This window comes from Pelobates fuscus, chromosome 5 (assembly GCF_036172605.1).
Source record: "Pelobates fuscus isolate aPelFus1 chromosome 5, aPelFus1.pri, whole genome shotgun sequence".
In the NCBI taxonomy this organism is placed as follows: Eukaryota; Metazoa; Chordata; class Amphibia; order Anura; family Pelobatidae; genus Pelobates; species Pelobates fuscus.
Window position 1 is genome coordinate 84,205,014 of NC_086321.1, and position 14,826 is coordinate 84,219,839.

At 41.7% G+C, this 14,826-nt stretch overlaps 1 protein-coding gene and 1 non-coding gene across 2 annotated transcripts; one reads left to right on the forward strand and one right to left on the reverse strand.

Annotated features, from left to right (window-relative positions):
• Positions 1-7,652: 7,652 nt before the first annotated feature.
• Positions 7,653-7,724, reverse strand: TRNAT-CGU (transfer RNA threonine (anticodon CGU)). The gene has a single exon. It is a non-coding gene; the product is annotated as a tRNA-Thr (tRNA).
• A 5,992-nt stretch (positions 7,725-13,716) lies between these two features.
• On the forward strand, positions 13,717-14,481 carry HSPB3 (heat shock protein family B (small) member 3). Its single transcript, XM_063456886.1, has one exon. It carries the CDS (start codon positions 13,725-13,727, stop codon positions 14,142-14,144), a length of 420 nt encoding a protein of 139 aa, XP_063312956.1. The 5' UTR covers positions 13,717-13,724; the 3' UTR covers positions 14,145-14,481.
• The last annotated feature ends 345 nt before the right edge of the window (positions 14,482-14,826 follow it).

Genomic DNA, 14,826 nt, shown 5'->3' on the forward strand with positions numbered 1-14,826 from the left:
CTGGAACATTTTCAGTTTATACCTATTACAATTGTGATACCGCTATTGCCTGCTGGGCATTTAGGGACTACTAGTCCCAGTTATATGTTATTAACACAGTATTATGCTGTCTAAAGGGTTAGAGTCTGGGGGCCCTATGTCACAGGATGCTCTGAGGATCTACGATTTGTTGGGAACTCTACCCAACTCAGAGGTCCCCATTACTCATTCAATACCCATTGTAAAGCGCTGCGGAATTGGATTGCGCTATATAAATAACGTATTAATAATAATGTCATAATAATAATACACAACCCAGGATTGGCCTGCTATGTCTGTGCCCCATTGATTGGCCTGCTATGTCTGTGCCCATTAGAACGGCCTGCTATGTCTGTGCCCATTAGAACGGCCTGCTGTGTCTGTGCCCATAAGAACGGCCTGCTGTGTCTGTGCCCATAAGAACGGCCTGCTATGTCTGTGCCCATAAGAACGGCCTGCTATGTCTGTGCCCATAAGAACGGCCTGCTATGTCTGTGCCCATAAGAACGGCCTGCTGTGTCTGTGCCCATAAGAACGGCCTGCTGTGTCTGTGCCCATAAGAACGGCCTGCTGTGTCTGTGCCCATAAGAACGGCCTGCTATGTCTGTGCCCATAAGAACGGCCTGCTATGTCTGTGCCCATAAGAACGGCCTGCTATGTCTGTGCCCATAAGAACGGCCTGCTATGTCTGTGCCCATAAGAACGGCCTGCTATGTCTGTGCCCATAAGAACGGCCTGCTATGTCTGTGCCCATAAGAACGGCCTGCTATGTCTGTGCCTATAAGAACGGCCTGCTATGTCTGTGCCCATAAGAACGGCCTGCTATGTCTGTGCCCATAAGAACGGCTTGCTATGTCTGTGCCCATAAGAACGGCCTGCTATGTCTGTGCCCATTTAAAGGCCTGCTGGGTCGGTGCCTATCTGCATGGCCTGCTATGTCGGTGCCTATCTGCATGGCCTGCTATGTCGGTGCCTATCTGCATGGCCTGGTATGTCGGTGCCTATCTGCATGGCCTGGTATGTCGGTGCCTATCCGTATGGCCTGCTATGTCGGTGCCTATCCGTATGGCCTGCTATGTCGGTGCCTATCCGTATGGCCTGCTATGTCGGTGCCTATCCGTATGGCCTGCTATGTCGGTGCCTATCTGTATGGCCTGCTATGTCGGTGCTTATCTGTATGGCCTGCTATGTCGGTGCCTATCTGTATGGCCTGCTATGTCCGTGCCAATTTGCTTGGCCAACTATCCCGTGTCCATTCGTTTGGCCTGCTGGGCCTGTGCCCTTCTGACGGGCCTACTCTATTGGTGCCGAACCCCTTTTAGGCCGCAGACCTGGGGGAATGTCACTGAGGAAATGCCAGTGCCCACCAGTGACAGGGATATTGGCAGGTGTCCAGACAAGCACCTTCGCCATACTACCCAAGAGGACACCTGTGTACGGCCATCTGAATATGGTGGGTAGGGTGAAGGCCCTAAACCTCATGCCTGAAGGACAGGGTTTCTTATCAGGACCCGGTCATACATCTCCAAAGAGGACTTCGCACAGGCAAGGATCGATGCTCAGACACCTACAGGAGAACGCAGTGTTTTCCTTGTCTTTTACATCTACCTCCGTATCTGCTTCCCGGTATCCTTAGAGGTATCGGTAGTTTTTTCCTGCGTTAGGTTAGCTCCTGGCTCTGTTCAGTGGGGCTTACCTGTCTTACCTTCCGGCCTGCTATTTGCCTTCTATCTGAGATAGAATTTACGTATTTTTCTCTTATCTACGTTATTTTTTCGTTTTTCGGGACTTCTTTTTCCCTTCGCTCGGGTCGTCGAGAGGCCTGACTTGACCTCTTCCGACCTCCCGGGCGCTTGTGGATTGCGGAGAACGTCTCCAGCTTTCCTCAGGCTACCAACGGTCATCCTGGACCCCGCGCGCGCGCACGGGATCCGGACGGTCAGTTGGTAGTTTTCTTTCTCATTGTTGTTTTCCCCTAGATTGCCATCAGCCTTATGCTGATATTAGTATTTTGGTGTACCCTACAATTGGTCACCCTGAGTCTCTTGGGACTCTAGTTTGGACCACAGGAGGGTGCGGCCCTCCGTCATCTCGATCCAGGGATACTTTATTTTCAGGTACAGAGAGCGAACCACTCTCAGATACAGGACCGGACACTGATTTGTTATTAGAGGGCGCAGCCCTCCCTCAACCTCGGCCAGATATTGTGCTGGATACAGAGGACATGTTTGGAGGACACATTCTCATAGTGAGAACCGGTCACGGAGGTAGACTGGACCGTTTGGTTATTAATGGGCGCGGCCCGCTCAGGCTATCAGCCGGACGCTATCATGTTAATCGATCACATATGTAGAGAGCGCGGCTCTCTCATACACTCGACACTCTACAGTGCCGACCATTTGCTCATCACACAAGACATCGATGACTACATAGAGGGGCGTCCCTCCTGCATTCAATTAGATCTGACGTAGGTGCTACTGATTTCGTTATGGAGGACGGCCTGGTCATGCAAGATATACATATTTAGACTGGATCCCTCTATTTTATCTCCGGTAATGGATCGACTAGATCCGGACCTCTGTACCACACGCGAGAAATACCCAAAGAGGTATACAGGGGGAGACTCCCACTTATTTACACACACTCCTGGAGATGGTATGGCTAATGGATGAGCCTCAGGTAGTACGAGAGTACAGGGTTTGGTATATTCTGTACCACATAAGACTGAGAAGTGCTTTCAGTTTTGGATACCCAGACTATTACGAACAAACTGCGCAGACAGTTTCTCTCATATCAAGATGACAGATACGGACACCTTCATGGAGCAGACGGGCACTGCCTTGCTCGGGTAACAAGACTAGAGAAGGCCTACTACCCGGTCTGAAGGTAAACCGTATGCATGGTTCGCATGGCATGACCGGAAACCCCGGTTGTCTTGAGTTCCCCGGTCATTACGATCTTGGGATAAGATGGCAGTACTGCCCCATCTCCTCGGAGCACATACCTGGTGAACAGGGTTCGCAGATGGTGGGCCTTCCATCTATACTCTATATAATCCTCACGGGAGCCGTCTTGTTTTGGATTCGCACTAACCCACTTTTTCAACTACCGTCAAGGAGACCTACGAGTCTCTATGGAGGTACCTGGTGTGCCCCAACTCCTACACAGACACCAAAGTCGGGTCACGTCCTACCGCTGGAGTACGGCTCAGGATGGTAGCAGACTCAGACAGAGCTGCCGACATTCTCTAACAGGACGACACATGTTTCGGACGGCTGAAGCTGGACCCTTCTTCTTTTTTCACTATATCTGCTCTCTGGAGTCGCCTGTCATGAGCGAAGGGACTTTACGCCTTGCCTGCGCAGTGGAGAACGCGGGAATCCAAGCAAAGAAGGGAGGTACCCCTCTATAGGGAGACTTTGACTTCAATTTCAAACTCACATTCCTTGTCCTAGGGTCTACTCCATCCCTTTGAATATCTCTGGGATTCTCTATTCCCAGAATAGTCGACCACCGTTCATCCAAGTTCTGTTCGGAACCCTGAATGGACATCCTTTGGGAGTCTTTTCTCTACCGCAGCCGAGGATTACACAGTCCATTTGGAATATTGGAATCACTTAGGATACGGCTGGTTTGACCACACCCTTGCCTGCATACTAACTTATTCTCGGATGAAACATCTCACCGGGTAGGTCAGGAGGGAACGAAAGATCCTACTCGGTTCTATTGTGAGATTGGTGGTGGACTTAGGCGCATTCCTTGAGATTGGAGATCTACCTGCAAGGCCACATTGCCGGATGACCCTGGCACGATCGGAGGAGCCACCTTACAGATCAAGAGTTGAGACGTGGTGGCAGTTTTGCTTCTTGCGACCCTAAGTCCGCAAATGACCTTCGACTTTTTACAACTACAGGAAAATGGCTGATAGGTCAGATTGCCAGCCCTTGGACCGACTGCTAGGAAACAGGTCGCAACACCACTTACAATGGATCTATCGGCGTAGGGTGTTTTTTTCCGCGTTTGAGATACTTCGTCGGCTGGCATCTTCATTGATCCGTCTTCTGTCGTTTATCGCAGTTGTTAAGTCCAATTGGGATTGCTCTGATATCTCCTGGAATAGGTACCAGCGACACAAACAGCGTTGGATTGGTGAATTGAGCGTTGAAACAGCAAATACGAAGCCTCCTGTCATGTTATAAAATTGTAGATTATGCTAGCTTTAGTGTACCTATAATCTTAATTTTATTAATGACAGGAGGCGAGTATTTCCCACCCATTCTTATCCCTCCCTTGTTCAATGTTAATAGTTTAGATTATCAGGTACGTATGCAACTCTGCTTGTTGTCTCTGCTACCTGTCACTTGTTTCTTATGTCTGTTTTTCATATGTAGGGTTGGGATATCTCATATTAAGGTAAATTTGGTTGTTACACTGGGTGCCTACATGTTTGGTTCGGAGTACATTTCATTGGCTAACCAACCCTTTCGATTCTGTTTTTCTCTCGTTTCAGTTTACAGTCCATCAACACTATCTGGTTTGACAGCTCTTCTCGGATGGCGGACATTGTCATATTCATTGTATCTAGGACTTCGTTTCTTCCCCATTATTTTTTCTGTTTTTTGTTCTGTTTTATCGCAGCTTGAAAGAGGAAATGATGCATGGGGAGGGGAGTTTTATAGTACCTAACTTTTTTCTGATTGGTTGTTTTTCTGTGCTGCTGTGGAGTTCTAGTAAAGAGAGACTTAAGCAAATACTCGCCTCCTGTCATTAATAAAATTAAGATTATAGGTACACTAAAGCTAGCATAATCTACAATTGCGCGCTGTGATCTATTGTACACTAAATGGTGAACTGTCAGAAGTTCAAGGTGAAGTTTAAGTCAAAATAATTGAGCTGAAAATATAGTTGCGAGTATAGCAGTTTGCCTCATTAAGCCTAAAATTTGACATTTACATTAACCCTGGCAGAGTGTTAACAGAACATATTACCTTGTACTTTTACCATAAGGCAAGCTGAAAGTAACTGATACACTCAAGTTGAGACATAATCAAGTTGAGAGATTCTGTCTTTAACATTGAAATAAATATTTTTCTATAGTGAGACATGAGATGTAAGACTAAGCGGAACGTATTTCGTTGTTCTGTTTTAGTTTTAATGGTCAGTAAATGTAAACTTTAAAAGGGAACTCTAGCCAGTGCCCCTTTAAGCAAAACATAATGCACATAGTACACATTGCTATTTGAGTTAATGTTGGCAGGTAGTTTCAGTGGTCTTTATGCTTCTTGTATCTAGCATTAGGAATGCACACGGAAGAAGACAGAACAAGCAGTATCAAACCACATACCTTCACACTGATAGACCAGATGTGAGATTCTAAACTTTATGTACCACAAAGTGCAAGAAAAGGTATGTGTCAATGGAAACATCGTAACTGATGGCATCCTGTCTGCAGAAAGATAGTAGGTACCTAGAGACAAAGACCATAAATAGAGAAATAAATACGAATTCTAACTTCTCCAGAATGAGAATGTGACTCCAGAAGAGTCAGTGCAGGTGAGGTGGATCGCTTAACAGTGATAAGCAGGGGCGTCATTTCTCAGGTCAGAGCCGTCTTTAACACAGGGCAAAAGGGGGAGGGGCATGCTTCCCACAGGCCAAATGCACCCAGTGTAGGCCGCACCGTGAGGGGGCCCATCGGGTGGCCCATGTACTTAGGGACACTCGATGGAAATGCGTCTTCAAGGGCTTGGTCTGTGCTGCAGCACTTTAACGGCATGACTGGGCCCCGCCCCAGAACGTCAGTGCTGGGAGGAAGTAACAGACGATCACTTCCTCCCAGCTAACACCGAGTACCACATGGGAGGAGAAGGAGAGAAGGGGGCAAAGTGGGAGAGCTGACTTCCAACAAGTCACCCTCCTACACCGAGAAGGGAGGAAACAGGAGGGTCTGTAAATTACATACATTGTCTGTATGTGCATCTGTTTGTCTGTATGTGTATCTATGTGTATTTGTATTTAACTGTTTGTGTGTGTATCTGTCTGTGTGTGTGTCTCTGTGTGTATGTTTGTATGTATATGTGTCTCTGTATGTGTATCTATTTGTCTTCATGTGTATTTGTGTGTCTCTGTATTTATCTATTTGTCTGGGTGTGTATCCTGTTTGTCTGTATGTGCCTCTGTGTGTATGTTTGTATGTATCACATGGAGGGTCTGGGGAGGAAATGAGAAACACACTACATGCCACCCCACTCAACCCCCCTCCCCCCACACTCTGTCACTTCCCTTCACCCTGCCACACTTGCATTAACTTCCCAAATCATGTCACACTTACCTCCCCTTGCCTACCACTCTCTTCTCCAACCATGCCATATTCCACCCCTAGCCCTTTTACACTCACTCTGTCACACTCATTGCTCAAACCTGTATCATTCACCCCTCTGGCCCTGTCACACTCACCTTGTCACACTTATCCCTATACCTACCCTGTTACAGTCACACCCACCCCCCGGAGACAGTCATCATACAGACATAGTCATGAAACATAGTTTTGCCAAAAACACAATGCACACAGGCCACAGCGAGCCCCGCAAACATACAACACACTGCACGCAGTTAACCCACACACATACGGCCCCAGACACAAACATACATTTGGTTACAGAGATGTACATTCAAACACAAAGATACTCACTGTCAGACACATACTTTCAGGCACCTACTCAGGTAGACAGTGTCACAAACACACCCTATTTCAAGAGTGTGCGTGACATAGTTGTGGTGGTGGAAGGGTTAAAGTTCACTATTTGTCTGCACTAGACCTGAAATAATGACAAAATCCCCCTTAACACCACCCACACTTAAAAATAATAATATAACTATTACTATTTTAACGCTGCCACCACCAAGACAATTCATAAATGGGGTACCTTGGTCCCCCATGTAAACTTAGAAACATAGAATGTGACGGCAGATAAGAACCATTCGGCCCATCTAGTCTGCCCAATTTTCTAAATACTTGAATTAGTCCCTGGCCTTATCTTATAGTTATACAAAAATATGAATACCGCACTCAATAAATGATGTTAAGTAATAATTAAACCTATGCTCAAATTCATAGTATTTATTGAAAAGCTTATAAGAATAATTCATAAAGTTAATGGTATTTCATCAAAGTAACACATAATTCATCCTATATACACCAACTATGTACAAATATCTATCTAGACACAGTATCCTCCTATGTGTAATGAGTAGTTCAATAAGCTCAAAAAATGAAAAATAATGAAACGAAATGAACAAAAGAGAAAAAGTGAAAAAATATATTTGAAAAAATATAGAAAATCTATATTGAAAAAATGAGAAAAAGAGAAAAAAAGAAGAAAGGAAAAAAATGAAAAAATGAAAAATATGAAACAAAATACAAAAAATGAGAGAAATGGAAAAAATGTAAAAACTATCTTATAGTTAGGATAGCCTTATGCCTATCCCACGCATGCTTAACCCCTTAAGGACACATGACATGTGGGACATGTCATGATTCCCCTTTATTCCAGAAGTTTGGTCCTTAAGGGGTTAAACTATAAATGAGGTGCTGTTGAGTTAATTACTAAGGACAAATATTTTCCAACTTATTTAGGCCCAGATTGGGATTGAACCCATGATCTTTGGTTTACGAGACCAACGCCTTACCACTTGGCCACTGCGCCTTCTTGGTCAAATAGTCATAAAAACCCACTGAATATAACTTAGCACAATATTTAAGGAATTGCAAAAATACTAATTAGTCTCTTCAGGTGACGTGATGCTTTACCAGAAAAAGGCAGAACTTAATAAAGTTAGAAATATATCACGTGATTTTTATTGTATGCTGCTAATAAAGGTTTGAAAAATATCCAGCTGCTGTCCTGCCTATAATATCGTGGTCCTGCATTCTGATATTTTCTGGGCTATTTCAGTGAGAGCAGACTTCTACTGCTCCACTTTTGTGAGTTGATTGGTTTATTTTTTATACCACTACTTCGCTTTTTTGTCAGTTTTACACTATGTTTCTTTTTCTTATCTCCTCCGTTTTACCTCCTGAGTTATACATCTGGCAAGATATGTCCCCCCTTTTTTTAAAAGTTGTCTATGTAAGTACTTTGTATTTTTTGCACTTTATTGTATCACTTGGTCCCTTTGTTAATACACTATATAGTGTATAAAGTTTTCACATTTGCAAAACTTTTTTGTATGAGTATATGCACATCAATGTATGCACTAATCACTTAAAGGCACAGCGCACTTTTTTTCTTTTCTATTGGTATACAGAGTGTTTTCTTGAGCTATTTTACACTTAATTAGTGCTGCTTGCCTTTTATATTTTTTCACTTGTAATTATTCACTAGCGCCTTTAATTACTTGATATTTTTTTGCACTTAGAACTTAATAAAGGAATATTTATTATTAGCAAAAAAAATAGTCACAGTGCATACAAAAATATAGATGACCAACGATGGTGCGACTACACAGCAAAAATCACACACCCACCGTAGCCTACTTTGCACAAATTTACTACTTTGCACAAGCAGAGGACTACACGATTGTACACAATATATGAGTTGGAGACAGGAAATGAGCAAAAATGTATAAAACTGTGAAGATGAAACACAATATGTTTGTAAATAATGAAATGTTGCTGTCTAGAGAACCATATGATATCTGCATACATTTTTGTACCCCACCCCTTCTTTCCTTCTGTACCCCGCCCCCCCCCCCCCCATAAGGTTAATTTGAAAACTCAATAAAACACGAATTTGAAAAAAAAATAGAGATGACGAGCAAATTACTTACACCAACAACAGATAATAACAAAAGGGATAAAATAACAGAAAGTCCTAATCACTTACTCAGCTCTTCTAAGTAAATGCTTCTGCCCCAGGGGGTCTCTTGTAGGAAAGATGGTGACTCACTTAGAATTAGATTCTGGCACTGAGCAAGTACAATGCACCCTTCAGGATCATCATTACTATGCCTCACCCAGAGGTGCAGTTAAGGCGTATCTATAGAGCCACTAAGTGACCACCCCTTGTGTCCAGACCCACATCAATCCAAATGGAAACATTTGGTTCTATCTTCTCTTATGTACCCACCACAGAAATAATAATTGCACCTACAAATGTATTATTTTCCCATTCCATAGACATGTCACACTTATTTGTGACCCGATATAGCAGACATCACAATACCTTCCAAACGTACCAGGAGATGTATTGTAGGAAAAGCAGATAAAAAGGTGCTAGTGATTATTATGTTCAATAGAATACACAATGTCTCTTAAAATGAGTAGTATGTGTTCACATAATACATCAAAACTCTCAAGAGGTATAGCCAGGAAAAGAATGAAAACAAGTGGGGCACATCAACTAAGTAGTGGATTGAAAATAGAAGCTGAAATAATAAAAACAAGATGCTCTAAAAATATTGCATGCAAGTGTGCTCAAATGATAAATATAAACATGATGTAAATGAATAAATATGCAGTTGAAACACAGTCCATAAAAGATATGAGAAAAAAAACAGTCTTTGGAATGTCTATATTGCAACAATGTCTCAACTGTCTGGATAAAGTAACGTAACATAAATTACAAATCATCCAAAACTGATGTATAATATACTCTGCAATATAGAGTATGCAGTCTATGTCCTGTTCTCAAATGGTATATCTTGCTGGAACAGCTGTACAAAAAAAAATATATTAATCACTTATAGGTCAGAGTAATAGATCTAAAGTGGCTGGATCTTCACTGTAATCTGAAAAATAAATGGGGAAGCCATAGTGCTCTCTGTAAAACAATTGGTTTATTTGAAAAGAATAAAAACACTCATAGAAATTCAAATAAAAAATTGTGGCTGCAGGATATGGAGACACGTTGGTTAGATGGAGTCCCCCTCTGGCCGACTGAGAGGAGGTAATCTGCCGAGATTGGTGTTGCTGATCTTGGCGTGCGTTCCAATTAGTCCCAAGCCTGCATTCTACTCCAACACGAAAAAGACTGCTTTTTTTCTCATATCTTTTATGGACTGTGTTTCAACTGCATATTTATTCATTTACATCATGTTTATATTTATCATTTGAGCACACTTGAATGCAATATTTTTAGAGCATCTTGTTTTTATTATTTCAGTTTCTATTATCAATCCACTACTTAGTTAATGTGCCCAACTTGTTTTCAGCCTAAGGCAGCACTTTTCCTGGCTATACCTCTTGAGAGTTTTGATGTATTATGTGAACACTTACTACTCATTTTAAGAGACATTGTGTATTCTATTGAACATAATAATCACTACTACCTTATTATTATTGAACATAATAATCACTAGTACCTTTTTATCTGCTTTTCCTACAATATATCTCTTGGAACGTTTAGGATTTATCTAAATTCTGTCTTTTACTTGGTTCATTTATAGCTACTATTGCTTAGCTATACCAGTTGAGATATTTTGTGGATTTGCACGCCTCCTTATTCTTGTATCCTACCAATTGCGTAGGGAGTTACCCAAACATTTAGTCTCTATTCTGTTATAATTTTTTCCACTCTATTAGGTCAGTTTTTTTCTGTCCACCTATCACAATACCTATGCCTATACCTATGGTTAAGTTATGCCAGTCATGTTTGGGCTTGTTTAGAAGATGGCGCTTGTCACATTCCAAATATAATAAAAAGGAGGCTTAATTTTTTTATTCTGTGGGTAAATATTAATGTTTTTTTCTTTTTGATATGATACTGGAACAAGGCTAATGGCCATTAACATATCAAAGAAATTGATTTAACAATTAAGAGGTACAGGCCACATGCTTTAAACCAGATCTTCAGGCTTTTCAAGAGTGTAATCTCACACCTTGCATGGTCTTTGATTAACCACATAATGTCTTTTTCTTTTCACAGTCCTATGCAATTTACATTACCCCTTCTGTCATCTTACCTCTGTGGGAGTCCCAGCTTCAAAAGGAATTAAGGCTATAAACCTTCCATGCAATCAAATTAACCCCTTTTGACATTGACAATACCACCTGTACAAGGCAGGCAGATTATATATGCACTACACAAATTACATTACAAAGGACAATATTCCATAGTGCAATTATGAATTATGCACCCTTTCCATGACAGACAGTGCCAGACATACTTAGAAAAACACATAGGCCAATACACGTTGTGACTGCACGTTTGTATGGGGGAGAGGGGAGAAGCAAGCAGGTAAGTTAAACATCATCCAGGAAGAGAAGTTTTATCAGTAAGGGAACGGATAGAGGACCCGTTGTCACGACAGTGACCCCTTCTCGCAGAGTGTAACCTAACTATAGAACGTATACCGGACCTTAGAATGGCCGGACTCACGTTAGAGTAGTCAAATGGGATAGCCAGAGGTCAAGGAATAACAGAAGACGGGATAACGATAAGCAAGCCAAAGTACAGGGAACCAGAGAGTAGAGTAGTCGAATAGAGAAGCCAAAAGTCAAATACCAGGGTAGAATACAAATATCACAGAAAGTAGCACTAGGGGAACCAGGCGAGGGGCGTGAACATCAGAAGCGTTCACCCACGAACGATCCTCAGGACCATAACCCTTCCAGTCTAAAAGGTATTGAAGTTTACCCCTAGAAAAACGAGAACCCAAAATAGACCTCACTTCATATTCGTTTTGTCCCTCCACAACTTCAGGAAGAGGAGGAGAGGTACTACGAGTAAACCGATTACAAATTAATGGCTTGAGAAGTGAGACATGAAACGAATTCGGTATTTTCATATTAGAGGGTAAACGAAGACTGTAACAAACAGGGTTGACACGTTTGAGAACCTGAAACGGGCCAATGAATCTGGGAGCAAATTTCATAGATGGGACCTTAAGTTTAATGTTTCGGGTACTTAACCACACTTTATCCCCGACCATGAACGTGGGGGCAGGTCTCCGATGCCTGTCCATTTAGCTTTGTACACACTAGCCCTTTGAGTCAAGATTTGTTTAACCCCTAGCCAAGTCTCCCTCATATTCCGGACAGTGTCATCCACACTTGGCAGTCCCGTAGAAGGGACGGAACTTGGTAGAGTAGTAGGGTTAAACCCATAATTGATAAAAAAAGGGGCTGTGTAAAGTGGATTCATGGACATGATGGTTGTGAGCAAATTCTGCCCATGGTAACAACTCCACCCAGTCATCTTGATGAACCGAAGTGAAACAGCGGATGTATTGTTCCAGGCATTCATTCATCCTTTCCGTAAGGAGAGGGGAGGAGGCAGGTTGTTAAGCACTTTGTATCTATTTAACTTAATTAAGCTATATTTATGTCAGGATCCCGCGGGCGGCTGCGAGGGGAGGCTGCAGTCCGCTCGCGGCACTCACCCTCCAGCCGTCCGCGGGTCCTTTCCCGGCATACGCTCGCTGGGCGGCATCCTCTCAGTCTCGGATGCCGCCCGCGTCCTCCTCTCCGTCCCCCAGCGGCAGCATGCATGAGGCTGAACGCTGGGGGACCGCCCACTATTATACACGCCGCGGTCAGCCACCTGACCCGGCGTTAAAGACACAGTATGACAATCACAGTGGGAGACATAGCTATCTCCCACGTGTGATTGTTAATTCTGATTGGAAGTTATCCAATCAGAATTAACCACAGGGTTTAAATACATACCTTTCCTGTTCCTCCCTGCCCTGTTGTGGTCTTTGCTTTATAGTATTGATTCTGAACGTGTGATTTCTGGTTACGTACTCTCTGGCTTGTTATACTGACTTTGTGACTTTCTCCTACCCTTTGACCTCGGCTTGTTTCTCGTTATTCTGTTTTCTGGTTCCCCTTACTCGGCTTGTCTCCTGACTATTCTGTGTGTGCTTAGCCCGGCCACTCTAAGGACCGGTACTGCACACTTTCTGTGTGTGTGTCTGTGTTAGCGTGTTGGGTTCCCCGAATCGTGACAATTTAACTGTGGAAGCCCGTTTGTTTTGCAATTTTTAGGTATTTCTACTAAATTGTTTAATATTGGAATGTGATGGACAATACCTGTAACAAGCAGCTTCTGGATCAGTGACTACCTAAGGACATTTGGGTACATATTCTATAGTAGCTTTATACCCACAGTACATTGGACAATTTTAAAGTTTAAAAGTTTAAAAGTCTTTTTTCATTTATCAGTTATATGTTTTTTAATAAATGTTTTCTAAAAGGTTTATATATAATTTGTTAAACATACATATGTTATGTTTTCCTTTGTTTTTTTAACATCGTTCAGGCTCTTTGACCTATTCCGGACACTAATATCATTACCGAAATAGGCCCTAATTAATTTATTAATATCAATGGCAAATAATTTTTTAATTTATTTTTTCTTTTTGATCTTTTTTCTTTTTTTTTTTAACTGGTGGGGAGCTTCCACTACCAAAAGTTATCCAGATAATTTGGATATTTTTTTCTGGCACGGCCATATTGCCATAACTCTTTGTTTATTAAAAAGATCCAGGTGCAGTTCTTCAGTTACCCATCTTCTATAAATGGCCTATTTTTTTTTATTAGCAGAGCTATTTCCAAAGCACTATGATTCATGCCTGAAAAAGACATTGGATTAGCCAGAACAAATATAGATTCTTGTAATACCATCTGACCACAATGCTATACCAGGTTATTTTTAATTTCTGAGCTGAGATGAGCACAATCATTGTCTGCTTTTTTTTGTACCATGGAAGGAGTAACAGTTCGGCACTGGGTAGAAACCCCAGCACGCTATCAAGAAAGGTTTGCAGCAAATGACCTTGATGAATGTGCTCTAGAACATTCACTATATGCACTTCCAGGTCCCCAATTCAATGGAAAATGTTCCAGAAATGAAGAAAAACTGGAGGAAAAACATACAACCGAAGAAGACAAACACTTTAAAGTTATGATGGATGTGGTGCAATTCCGTCCAGAAGATATAATTATCCAGATTTTCGAAGGATGGCTCATAATCAAGGGTGAACATCAACACAGGATGGATGAACATGGCTTCATTTCACGGAGCTTTACAAGAACCTATAAGTTACCATATGGAATTGAGACAAAGGACTTGTCTGCTATCTTCTGTCATGACGGTATCTTGGTTGTTGAGATGCATACATGAGTAAGAAATAACTACTAAGAAATGGTCTGTCTGCTTTTAATTAAGTAGCTTGAAGGATACATGGAAAAATGATAAGGAAAAAAATAAGAATGATAAACCAAATATTCAAGAGTTGCTTTGGTTGATGAAGTGAAGTGATTTGATTGATTTTGACGTTTGAAGAAGACTGCAAAGTCTCAGAACAATATGTTTTTTTTTAGTTTTACATGAAAGAAAGATGTGTTAAATTTTGCTTAGTGATTCTGACACTAAATACTCATACTCTCATATTGCTTACAATAAATGCTTTCAGGATGGAAAACCATCTGCAATAATACATTAAATAAATCGTATACTGAAAACCTTAGTTATGTGAGTATTATGGAAAATTATTCGCCATATATACATTAAATATTGTATGCTGAAAATGGTATATGTGTTTTTATTGAGCCAAGGGTGAGTTATAGTGTAATGCAGTGTTTCTCAACATTTTACAGAAAAGCTCCCCTGCAGGTCTAAAAAAGTATTTGTGCCCCTGACTCAAGAAAGTAATTTCTATTGAGTTAATTTCCAAATGAAACTTGTAGACACTGATATTTAAGTTAATCCCATATTGAGGAACAAGTCTGATTAAAGGTACTAAAGAATACTTTTAAAATAAATGACATAATGTGAATATTGTGTATGTAAGAAGGTGTGTATA